Source organism: Cinclus cinclus, chromosome 24 (assembly GCF_963662255.1).
Source record: "Cinclus cinclus chromosome 24, bCinCin1.1, whole genome shotgun sequence".
In the NCBI taxonomy this organism is placed as follows: Eukaryota; Metazoa; Chordata; class Aves; order Passeriformes; family Cinclidae; genus Cinclus; species Cinclus cinclus.
The window spans coordinates 5805380-5816745 of record NC_085069.1 but is presented as its reverse complement, the minus strand read 5'-3'; the positions used below and the strand labels follow the sequence as shown (position 1 = coordinate 5816745).

Below are 11366 nucleotides of genomic sequence, written 5' to 3'. Positions count from 1 at the left end.
ACCTGGGCACACCTGGGCACACCTAGGATGCACCTGTGCACATCTGGGGCACACCTCGGATGTACCTGGTCACACCTGGACCCACCTAGGATGTACCTGGGCCCACCTGGAGCACACCTAGAATGCACCTGGGCACACCTATGATGCACCTGGGCACACCTGGGGCACACCTCGGATGTACCTGGTCACACCTGGGCCCACCTAGGATGTACCTGGGCCCACCTGGAGCACACCTAGAATGCACCTGGGCACACCTATGATGCACCTGGGCACACCTAGGCATACCTAGGATGTACCTGGGCACACCTATGATGCACCTGGGCACACCTGGGGCACACCTCGGATGTACCTGGTCACACCTGGGCCCACCTAGGATGTACCTGGGCCCACCTGGAGCACATCTAGAATGCACCTGGGCACACCTAGGATGTACCTGGGCCCACCTGGTCACACCTGGCTCACCCACGCTGCATTGAGGTGGCCACAAGCCACCCACCCATGCCCCCCCCTCCAGGGGACCCCGCCGGGCTGGGCGGGGCCGGGGCTGCTCCCCCGGGGTTTGGGGTCCCCATCGCTCCCGCTCGTCCCCAAGGGGAGGGGACAGAGCCACGACAGAGCCACCCCCACCCCGGCATCACCGCAACCCCCCCCCCCGGGACCCCTCCCCAATTCACACCCTCGCCCTGCGACCCCTCCGGCACTCCCGGGGACCCCCTGGCTCCCCTCGAGGGGACCCGGGAGCGGCGGTGGCGGCGGTGACAGAGCCCCGGGATGTCCCCGAGCCCTCGGCCCCGCCGGCCACCCACCGGCCAGCCCTGGCCCGAGCTGTCCTCTCCTCCTGCGGGGACAACGCGGCGGCTCCCGGGACGCTCGGGGGTCGCTCCGGGGGTCGCTCCGGGGGTGTCTTGGGCGATCGTTGCTTCCCGGTTTTCCGCGTGGTGGGAGCTGGAAGCTGCTCCTGGCTGGACGCTGGTGGGGGGAAGCTCTGAGAGCTCTTAAATAAAAAACAAAACAAACAAACAAACAAAAAAAAAAACCACCAAAAAAAAAAAAAAAAGAAAAAGATAAAAGAAAAACAACAAAAAACGGCGGGTAGGGCAAAAGGGGAAAAAAGAGAAGGGGGAGGTGGGGACCAAACCAACAGCGATCCAAAGGGGAGGGGGAAAAAAAGGAGAAAAGGAGGAAAAAAAAAAAACAAAAGAGAGAGAGAGAAACAGAAAGTGGCTGGTTGGCCATGGCGGAGCGGGAGGGGACACAGAGGTCGGGCCGAGGCGCGGCGCAGGCGAGAGACACAAAAGTTCTTTTGGCGGAGCGGAGGCGACCAAAAAAAAAAAAAAATCCTAACAAAAAAGAAAAAAAAAAAACAAAAAAAAAACCCAAAAAAACCCCACATGGATCAAACAGAAAAGAGCAGGGGACACAGGTGACGGATTCCCTCCAAAGCGCCTCAAGAAGAAGCCAAAGTCCCAGGGAGGAAGAGGAGCCCGAGGAAGAGAGGAGGAGCCCCCGGGAGCAGGAGAGCGGCCGGGCGGAGCTCAGGGGCGCTCAGAATGAGATGGAGGAGTTCCTGGCCCCAAAGGAAGTCAATACGGGGATGGATGTTCTGCCAGCTGCGGGTTTTTCTGAGACCGTGGGGGAGGTCTCACTGGCCTCTTTAGATGGTCTAGTGGCCTGGAAAGAAAAGCAAGATTCAAGGAGGACGAGGAGGAGGAGAAAGGGGTGGAAAGTCCAAAAAAAAAAAAAAAAAACAAAAAAAACAAACAAGAAAACAAACAAAAAAAACAGACAAAAGTTTTTTTAAAAAAATAAAAATACAAAAGAAAGGGAAAAAAAGAAAAAAATAATAATAGAAAGGAGAAAATAACAACAAAAGCAGGGACAGAAAAAAAAAAACCCAAAACAACCGAGAGCCAGAGGGAGCTCGCTCAGAAGCAGCACTGAGTCAGGCCTGAGGTCAAGCAGCTGGAAAAGGGCCACCACAAACAGCGCGACAAGGGCGGGTCCCACGTGTCACTGCACGGGCAGGGGACATCCCCGAGAGGAGAGGACGGACGGACGGACAGACGGACACGCGGACACACAAGCACACACAGGCGCGGGGGCACAGGGGACACGGGGGAGGCACAGGGGGGACAAGAAGGGCAGCGTTAGAGCGGGCACAGCCCCCGGTGGCACCCGAGGGGGACGGTGCCCACCCTGTCCCTGTCCCTGTCCCTGTCCCCGTCCCTGTCCTTGTACCTGTCCCTGTCCCTGTCCCTGCCCCTGTCCCTGTCCCTGTCCCTGTCCCTGTCCCTGTCCCCGTTCCTGTCCCTGTCCCTGTCCCCGTCCCTGTCCCTGTCCTTGTCCCTGTCCCTGTCCCTGTCCCTGTCCCCGTTCCTGTCCCTGTCCCCACCGTGACCCAGCGGGGGTCACCAGCGGCACGGGCACCGGGAATGCAGCTGAAAAATCCCATCCGGAATGGAGCTGAAAAATCCCACTGGGAACGGAGCTGAAAATTCCCACTGGGAACGGAGCTGAAAAATCCCATCCAGAATGGAGCTGAAAAATCCCACCGGGAATGGAGCTGAAAATTCCCACCGGGAATGCGGGCAGGGATCCTCCAGCCCCGCCTCGCCATCAGGGAGGGCTTGGGCTGCTGGGGGAGTGAGGAGGGGACACAAATCCTGCGCGGGGACGAAAGTGACACGGAAAAGTGCGGCTGTGGCCACCCCAGTTGGGTACCGGGGGGTGCCAGCAGAGTCCCGTGCTGCTCTGTGGCCTCCAGGGGATCGGACTCGGTGGCCTCATGGGGTCAGGAGATGCTTGCCGGCCCCTCGGGCCGGTGTTTGCCCGGTGTCCGGTCCGTGGGGGATGCAGAGGGAGCTCCTCGCCTCTCCCTGGTTCCTCAGAGTGGGACAACGTGGGAGGGGACAGTCAGGGACACCCCAAGCTCGGGGATGGATGCTCCCTCGGGAAGTTTTTCCACTGGGAACGGAGCAGCCGAGGGTGGTTTGACCCTTCTTGCCAACAGGTGCCCGTTTTGCTCATTCCACATTTGCCCAAATCGCAGGAACTCCCCCCATAAAAACCCTGCTCGGAGTAGCGGGGATAAAACCTTTGGTTCGTCCCGCAGGGCTGAGGGATCGGCGAGAATGAGCAGAATCGGGTTTATTGATGGGGTTTGGGGCTGGAAAAGTGGTCAAGACACAGAGCGGGGGCAGAGGAGGGGGTCAAGGTGAACCCACTCGTGGTGCCCAGAGAGGGGGAAAGGGGCGCTGGGAGAGGGGAGAAGAGGTCAGCAAGGGAGGGGGATACCCAAGTGGCCGTGATCCCCTGGCTGCTGGCCCGAGGGAGCTGGGAATGCACGGCCAGCACTGGGGTGACAGCAGGGACACAGTGGGGGGAGCCCCGCTGCCCGCAGCAGGAGCTGGGCCCGGGATGGGCAGGGGTCAGTGCTGGTGCTGGGGATGCTCCATCCCACCCCAAAACGCCTCAAAATTCTTCTCTTCCAGCTGCTGTGGCCTGCTCACTCTGTCCCCACACTGCCATGGGGACACCCACAAGCTGCTTCCGTGGATGCGTGGGTGGGGTCCCAGCACCCCAAACCCCCCGGGACAGGAGCCCCAGGGAGGGAATCCGCATCCCCAGAGCTCCCGTGGCTCTGTCACACTCATCAATGACCGAGGAGGTGGCACTGTCCCCCTGGGGTGAGGGGACAGCACCGGGGCTCAGCCACCCGGTCAGGGCAGTGGCGACACCCAGAGCTGGGGGACAAAGGGCTGAGACTCTGTGACCAAGTGGTGTCCCTGTCCCCAGCTCCCAGGGAGGAGGCACAGCAGGTGACAAGAGCCCCTCCTGTCCCACAACGTCCCTTTGCCCCCAACCCTGCTGGGCTCATCCAAAACGAAGAACGCACCAAGAAAGTTTCAAAAAAAAAAAAAAAAATAATAATAAAAAAAAAATCCTCCAAATCATCACCCTGGCAGTGTCCCCGACTCAGGCCGTGCCCGAGGGCGGTGCCAGGGCCGCGGCAGCCCCGGGACGGCTCTAGGGGTGGAGTACCTGCTGCTGGCCCTGGATCCGCATGTATTCCATGCGCTGTTTGATGTGCTTGCCCTTGTCGGGGCTGCCTTGCTGGCCCTGCTTCAGCCGCGATGTCGGATTCACCACCTTCATGGCCGGGATGGAGACACCACCGCTCTGCCGGGACACAAAATCCAGGGAAATAAAGGGTTAAAATTGGCTGCTGGAATCCCGCTGGATGCCTGGAGCTGTGTCACACCCCCCTCCGCCAGCACTGCCCGTGGTGACAAAGCCAGGTGAGGACCGGGTCACCGGGTCCCCGTGGTGACAAAGCCAGGTGAGGACCGGGTCACCGGGTCCCCGTGGTGACAAAGCCAGGTGAGGACCGGGTCACCGGGTCCCCGTGGTGACAAGGCCAGGTGAGGACCGGGTCACCGGGTCCCCGTGGTGACAAAGCCAGGTGAGGACCGGGTCACCGGGTCCCCGTGAGTTCCGAACCCTGCCGGGACTTACCGGGAGCCACCCGAGAGGGAGTTTAGGGCAGACACGGCAAACACCGGGACACCGAGGGCGGGACAGGACACCCCGCGGGGCCAAGAGAGAGGGAAAGGCGGCGGCAGGCAGAAGCAGATTCCAGGTGGGAACGGCGGCAGTGGGAATACAGAGGAGTTTATTTACAGCTGTGCACAGGTGTGGATACAGAGAATCGCCAGAGCAGTGCCACACACCCCGCGTGTCCCCTCCCCTGCTGGGGACACCCCAGGTCCCCCCTCCTGCCTGTCCTGTTCCAGCGGGGACAGCTCAGGTTGGGAAATCCGTGGCTCAGGTGAATCCCTGGGGTCCTCGGTGGGGATGGGACGTGGGGGATTCCCACACCCCACAGCGCGAGGAAATCATAAAATCATGGGATATCCTCAGCTGGAAGGGACCCACGAGGATCATCAGAGTTCAAATCCCAGCTCTGGAGAATCCCACATGAGCCTGTGCCACAGCATCCCCAGCATTCCTGGCACTGGGAATCCTCCCAACCAGTGCAGAATCCTCGGAAGGTGGCACCAGCCCTGCTCAGCTTTAGGACTGACCTATCCTGCCTAATCCTGAGCCTGGCTTTGCCCAAGGGCCAGCCATAAATCCATCCTGCAGCTCCATTTCCCAGAAAAAAAAACAAAACCAAAACAAAAGCAAAAAAGAAAAAAATAAAAAAATAAAAGAAAAAAAAAGAAAAAAAAAGAAAAGAAAAAACCAACCAAACCAACAAAAAAAAAAAACCCACAAAAACCAAAAAGGATCAAAAAAAAAAACAAACAAAAAAATTTCCAAACCAAACCAAAACCAAAAAAACCAAACCAACCAACAAAAAAAACCACCAAAAAAACCAAACAAAAAAAACCCAAAAAAACCCCCATAAACAAAATCAAAGAAAAACCCAAAAACCAAAAACCAAACAAAAAAACCAACAAAAACAAACAAACAAAAACCAGCAGGAAAAATTGCAGCTACACCCTCATTCACCCAGCGAGAGCCCCCCGAGGAGGGAGAGAACGGCTCCAAATGGAAAATGAGATTTATTCCCCAGTGCTGGCTGTTAATAAAGGAGCAGGTTGACGTTGCAGCAGAGCTCAGGGCATTCTTCCCCTCCCTGTTCTTCCCAGATATTCAGCTGGATTCCAGCAGAAAGCAATTTGGGATGGCTTCAGGGAGCTCGAGCTGCGGTTTAATTAGGAGAAACATCTGCCGGGCTCCAGCTGCTGCTCATTAGGAGAGGGATTTGATGCAAAATGGAGAAACCGAGAGTGGTGCTTGGGCACCCGGAGCATCCAGGCCTGGCCAGACCCCTTGGGATGCTCACGGACCCCTTAAGATGCTCATGGACCCCTTGGGATGCTCATGGACCCCTTGGGATGCTCATGGACCTGATGGGATGGTCATGGACCCCTTAAGATGCTCATGGACACCTTGGGATGCTCATGGACCTGATGGGATGCTCATGGACCCCATGAGATGCTCATGGACTCCGTGGGATGGTCATGGATCCCTTGGGATGCTCGTGGACCCCATGGGATGCTCGTGGACCCCTTGGGATGCCCATCCTGGACCTGATGCTCCAAAAACCTGCCAGGGGTGGAATAATCCACCTCATGCAGGATCTAATTCCAGGACAGGATCAGCCAGCACCAGCTGGCACCGTCTCCCTTCCTGCTGCCAGCTCCTGCCTCGCTCATTCCTGCCCTTCCCAAAGCCCTCCAGGTGTCAGGGAGAAGAGGAAGATTCCTTCTCCACCTCGGCTCTGCCTGGAGGAGGAGTCACAGAGAGGGAGCAGGTAGAGGAAGAGACATCAGAGTGAATCCAGGGCAGAGCAGGGCACGGGGGAGAAGAGAAAATGAACCTGGCGAGTGTCGGGGGGCAGCCGCGGCTTGGGGAGCAGCGCTGGCTTGGTCCTGCTCGGAATTGGACTCTTGGGAGCATCATCTTTGGCCTGGCTGAGGTCCAGCGCGGTGTCACCGTCGCAGCCTCCGTGCCCGAGGTCTCCCAGGCTTTTCCCGGCCTCTTCAGATCCCGGCGTGTCCTTGGGGAACACAAATTCCACGGCGGGGTGGCTGCTGATCTCGCTGATGGTCATTTCCAGCTCGCGGATGGTTTCCTCCAGGCTGTCCAGTCTCTGGTAGGTGTCCTCATAAATCTCCTTTTTACCCGGAGCCGCGGGGCGCCCGGGGAACAAGCGGTCCTTGCAGAGCCCCTCCGCCACGTCCCCCCCCGTTTTGGGGTGGTCCCCGGCAGCTGGAGCCCCTCCATCCCATCCTGGAGGTGCCGTGGAGTAACTGGAACGGACAGGGATCTGCTCCAGGGGTTGCTCCACCCGGGAATGTCCCGGTGCCCACGGGGCTGGGTCGGTGCCCGTGGCAATCCCAGGATGTGGCACCGGGCAGCCCGAAGGCTCTCGGTGCTCTCGGCCCGGGGCAAGCGGGCTCTCCTCCCTCCACGCTGCTTTGGGACACCCAGCAGAGCGTCCAGGAGCGAGCCTGGCTCCTCTTTGGGGATCCCCATCAGAAATTTGGGGGATGATCCCAGAGGGAAGCGCGGCCTCTGCAGCTCCGGCGCCTTCCCCGTGGCTCCGAGGAGGCGGCTGCGCAGCCACGGAAATTTGGGGACAAGTCTTGTCGCTACATCCTGGCCCGCTGGCAGCGTCCAGAGCCGCGTCCCCTCCTTGTCCCCCCATTTTATCCCTCGGGAAAGGCGAGGCTGCCAAAGGAAACGCCCGGGATGTTCCACCAGGGGCTGGAGGGCGTTCCTGTGCCAGCGGGGATTTGGGGGAGCTGCCAGGAGCCGCCACACGGCCTCTCCTTGTCCCCTCTGGTGGCAGCTGCCCTCCTGCTGCTGCGCTGCCCGGCGCCACCCACAGCTCCGGCTCGGCTTCGGGGGACGGCGGCTCCGACACCCACTCGGTGAGCACGATCTGGGGCAGGGAGAACGCCCGGCTGGCCGGGGCTGCCAGCGGCTCCTAGGTAGAGAATTCAGACAGGTTAGGGGCCAGGAGGCAGCGGGGTTTGCTTGGGGAGGCACCACGGGGTGCCACAAATTATTGGGGTCCCCCCTGCCCTGTGTCGGTGCTTCCTGGCACGGCAGAGTTCCAGGGGGGAGTTTGGGAAGGGAGTGGGGTTTGGCTCCCTCCTGTCCATCCTGTGAATCCCACCGGGATTCACGGCATGGACAGGGCATGGAGGGGGGCTCAGCTCCCTCCTGTCCATCCCATGGATCCCACCGGGATTCACGGCATGGACAGGGCATAGAGGGGGGCTCAGCTCCCTCCTGTCCATCCCATGGATCCCACCAGGATTCACGGCATGGACAGGGCATAGAGGGGGGCTCAGCTCCCTCCTGTCCATCCCATGGATCCCACCGGGATTCACGGCATGGACAGGGCATAGAGGGGGGCTCAGCTCCCTCCTGTCCATCCCATGGATCCCACTGGGATTCACAGCATGGACAGGGCATGGAGGGGGGCTCAGCTCCCTCCTGTCCATCCCATGGATCCCACTGGGATTCACAGCATGGACAGGGCATGGAGGGGGGCTCAGCTCCCTCCTGTCCATCCCATGGATCCCACCGGGATTCACGGCATGGACAGGGCATGGAGGGGGGCTCAGCTCCCTCCTGTCCATCCCATGGATCCCACCGGGATTCACGGCATGGACAGGGCTTGGAGGGGGACTCAGCTCCCTCCTGTCCATCCCATGGATCCCACCGGGATTCATGGCATGGACAGGGCTTGGAGGGGGGCTCAGCTCCCTCCTGTCCATCCCATGGATCCCACCGGGATTCACGGCATGGACAGGGCTTGGAGGGGGACTCAGCTCCCTCCTGTCCATCCCATGGATCCCACCAGGATTCACGGCATGGACAGGGCATAGAGGGGGGCTCAGCTCCCTCCTGTCCATCCCATGGATCCCACCGGGATTCACGGCATGGACAGGGCGTGGAGGGGGACTCAGCTCCCTCCTGTCCATCCCATGGATCCCATCGGGATTCATGGCATGGACAGGGCTTGGAGGGGGACTCAGCTCCCTCCTCCAGCCCTGACATCCCACTGGAACATGGACATGGACCAAACAGGTTTGTTCAATTCCTCCTCCATCCCTGACATCCCATCGGGATCCACGGCACGGACAGGGAATGGGCAGGGATGTTCAATTCTCTCTTATCCAGCCCATTAGATAGAAAAAACAACTTCAAAACAGAAACCACGCTGGTATTTCTGCACCTCCCGAACACCTTTGGAAACCCCACTGCCACCAGCAGAAATCCGGCTGGGATTTCTCTGTGCTGGTACAAACTGGGGGCACTGGTGTGAGCGCAGAGCTCCAGCAGGGGCTGAGCCATCCCAGCTGAGCTTTCACACCCTGAGGGGCCAAAAATCACCCAAAAAATGCTCTTCTTCCTGCCCCACTTCCCTGTTCCCATCTCGAGGGACATGCCCAGGCATCCCTGGCAGAACTGGTGCCCCTGCAGCTGCCCCTGAGCTCGGGCAGAGAGGGAAGGAAGCACCAGCGCTGGGAAGGAGCTCTGGGTCCATTCCAGCTGGGCTTATCCCAGCTCTGGAGCTCAGGGAATGAGGGATGGATGCTCCAGCCCTGATGTCCCAGGAAAGGGGCGGGGGGGGGGGGGGACCCAGCAGGATCCCCCAAAAAGGTGCCAGAGCTACCCCAGGAGCTGAGCTGAGGGATGAGCCAGATCTCCCCTCGTGTCTGGCACAGCAGGAGCCCCTGTCTTGGTCTTTGCCCTCACCCTGGGCATTCCCTGATCCATCCTGTGCATTCCCTGCTCCATCCTGTGCATTCCCAGCTCCATCCTGGCATTCCCTGCTCCACCCTGGGCATTCCCAGCTCCACCCTGGGCATTCCCTGCTCCACCCTGGGCATTGTGTGCTCCATCCTGGCATTCCCTGCTCCATCCTGTGCATTCCCAGCTCCATCCTGGCATTCCCTGCTCCACCCTGTGCATTCCCTGCTCCACCCTGGGCATTCCCTGCTCCATCCTGTGCATTCCCTACTCCACCCTGGGCATTCCCTGCTCCACCTTGGGCATTGTGTGCTCCATCCTTGGCATTCCCTGCTCCATCCTGGGCATTCCCTGCTCCATCCTGTCATTCCCTGCTCCACCCTTGGCATTCCCTGCTCCACCCTGTGCATTCCCTGCTCCACCTTGTGCATTCCCTGCTCTCACCCTGGGCATTCCCTGCTCCATCCTTGGCATTCCCTGCTCCACCCTGGGCATTCCCTGCTCCACCCTGGGCATTCCCTGCTCCATCCTTGGCATTCCCTGCTCCACCCTGGGCATTCCCTGCTCCACCCTGGGCATTCCCTGCTCCACCCCGGGCATTCCCTGCTCCATCCCAGCCACTTTCCAGGCTCTCTCCACCCCAAAACTCAGCACGGAGATCAGGAGTGCTGTGATGTGGCCGGATCTGATTCCAGGAAGATCCAAAAGCACCGGGCTCTGCTCCAACCCTTCCCTTTCCATTGGCTCGGGGTGGGGTCTCCCATGCACCGCCCGCCCCCCGGGCACCCGGCGCGGTGCTGGCGTGGCCCGGGAGCCTCCCGGGAGCCACGGCCGTGAGTTAGTGCTGGGTCCGGTGGCGTGAGCGAGGCAGTGGGGACAGAAGCCGTTCATTAGTGGGTTAAATTAGAGAAGAGAAGCAGAAGTGAGTTGAGAAGAGGCGGAGGAGGAAGGCGGTGAGAGCGCAGCCCCGTGGAGCTGTTACCTTCCATCCTTCGGCTGCCACCGCGGCTCCGCTGGGCCACCAGCCGGAGTGGCCCGGGGACACGGCCTCGAGGGGGTCACAGCGGGGCGTGGGGAGGGAAGGGGAGGCAGAGCTCCGCTGAAACACCTGGGGAGTCAAACACGGCCGTTGGAGGGATGGGGGGTAGCCCGGACCTGCAGTGGGGCTCGGGGTGGTCACGGCCTGACCAGAGATGGTGGTGGCTGTGCACGGGTGGTGGCTGTGCACGGGTGGTGGTGTCCCCTGGGCTGCTGGCAGGGTCACCGGACCCCTGGCCAGGAGAGTAACTGGGTCTCCAATTCAGGAGTGTCACTGGTCCCCTGGTCAGCAGTGCCATCAGTCCTACGGCCAGGTGTCGCCGGTCCCCTGGCCATCGGTGTCACCAGTATCCCAGTCATCAGTGTCACCACTCCCCTGGCCAGCAGTGTCACTGGTCCAGTCTGGCAGCATCACTTGTCCAGTTCCTCTGCCTGCAGCACCATCACCTGTCCCTTGCACCATCACCTGTCCCTTGCACCATCACCTGTCCCACACCTGCACCATACCCAGTTCTCCCTCCTGGGGAAAAACCATCCAGGTTAAAACCACCCAGGTTAGACCCAGGTTAATGCCATCCCCTCCCCACAGGAGCACCTGTGCAGTGCTCAGAGCCAGGTGAGTCTGAGGTGTGTAACACGGGTCCCTGGTGGTGTGACCACTCCGTCCCCAGGACGAGTGGGAACCCCCACACGGTGCCAGTGCTGGGGATGCCACAGATGTCACACCCCAAACCCCCTGCAGCTGTTCGGGATGGGGTGGTGTCACCTCAGGGGTGCTGTCACCTCGGGGGTCCCGCGGCCCCTCCCGCGCTCACCTCCAGCTCTGCGATGATCCGATCCTCGTCGTCGTCGTCCTTGATGGCCGAGGCGATGATGGGTGGGGTGGACGCGGGCCGGGCCACCTCGGACACCGCCCGCCTCAGCTTCACCTGCGGCTTCTGCGTCTCCAGCTCCTCCGACTCCGCCTTCTGCCGGGGGGAGCGCGGCCGTGAGGGCACCGGGAGACGCTGGGAGACGCTGGGAGACACTGGGAGACACTGGGAAGCATG

At 60.6% G+C, this 11366-nt stretch overlaps 1 protein-coding gene across 1 annotated transcript in view; it reads right to left on the bottom strand.

Moving 5' to 3' along the window:
* Window positions 1-670: 670 nt before the first annotated feature.
* SRCIN1 (SRC kinase signaling inhibitor 1) overlaps window positions 671-11366 on the bottom strand; it is a 54724-nt gene continuing 44028 nt past the window's right edge. Inside the window, exons 17-21 of the mRNA XM_062508252.1 lie at window positions 11133-11285; window positions 10262-10387; window positions 6389-7501; window positions 4042-4179; window positions 671-994 (exon numbers count right to left, since the gene is read on the bottom strand). Coding sequence (XP_062364236.1) covers window positions 671-994; window positions 4042-4179; window positions 6389-7501; window positions 10262-10387; window positions 11133-11285 — 1854 coding nt within the window. The remainder of the gene's footprint in view (window positions 995-4041; window positions 4180-6388; window positions 7502-10261; window positions 10388-11132; window positions 11286-11366) is intronic.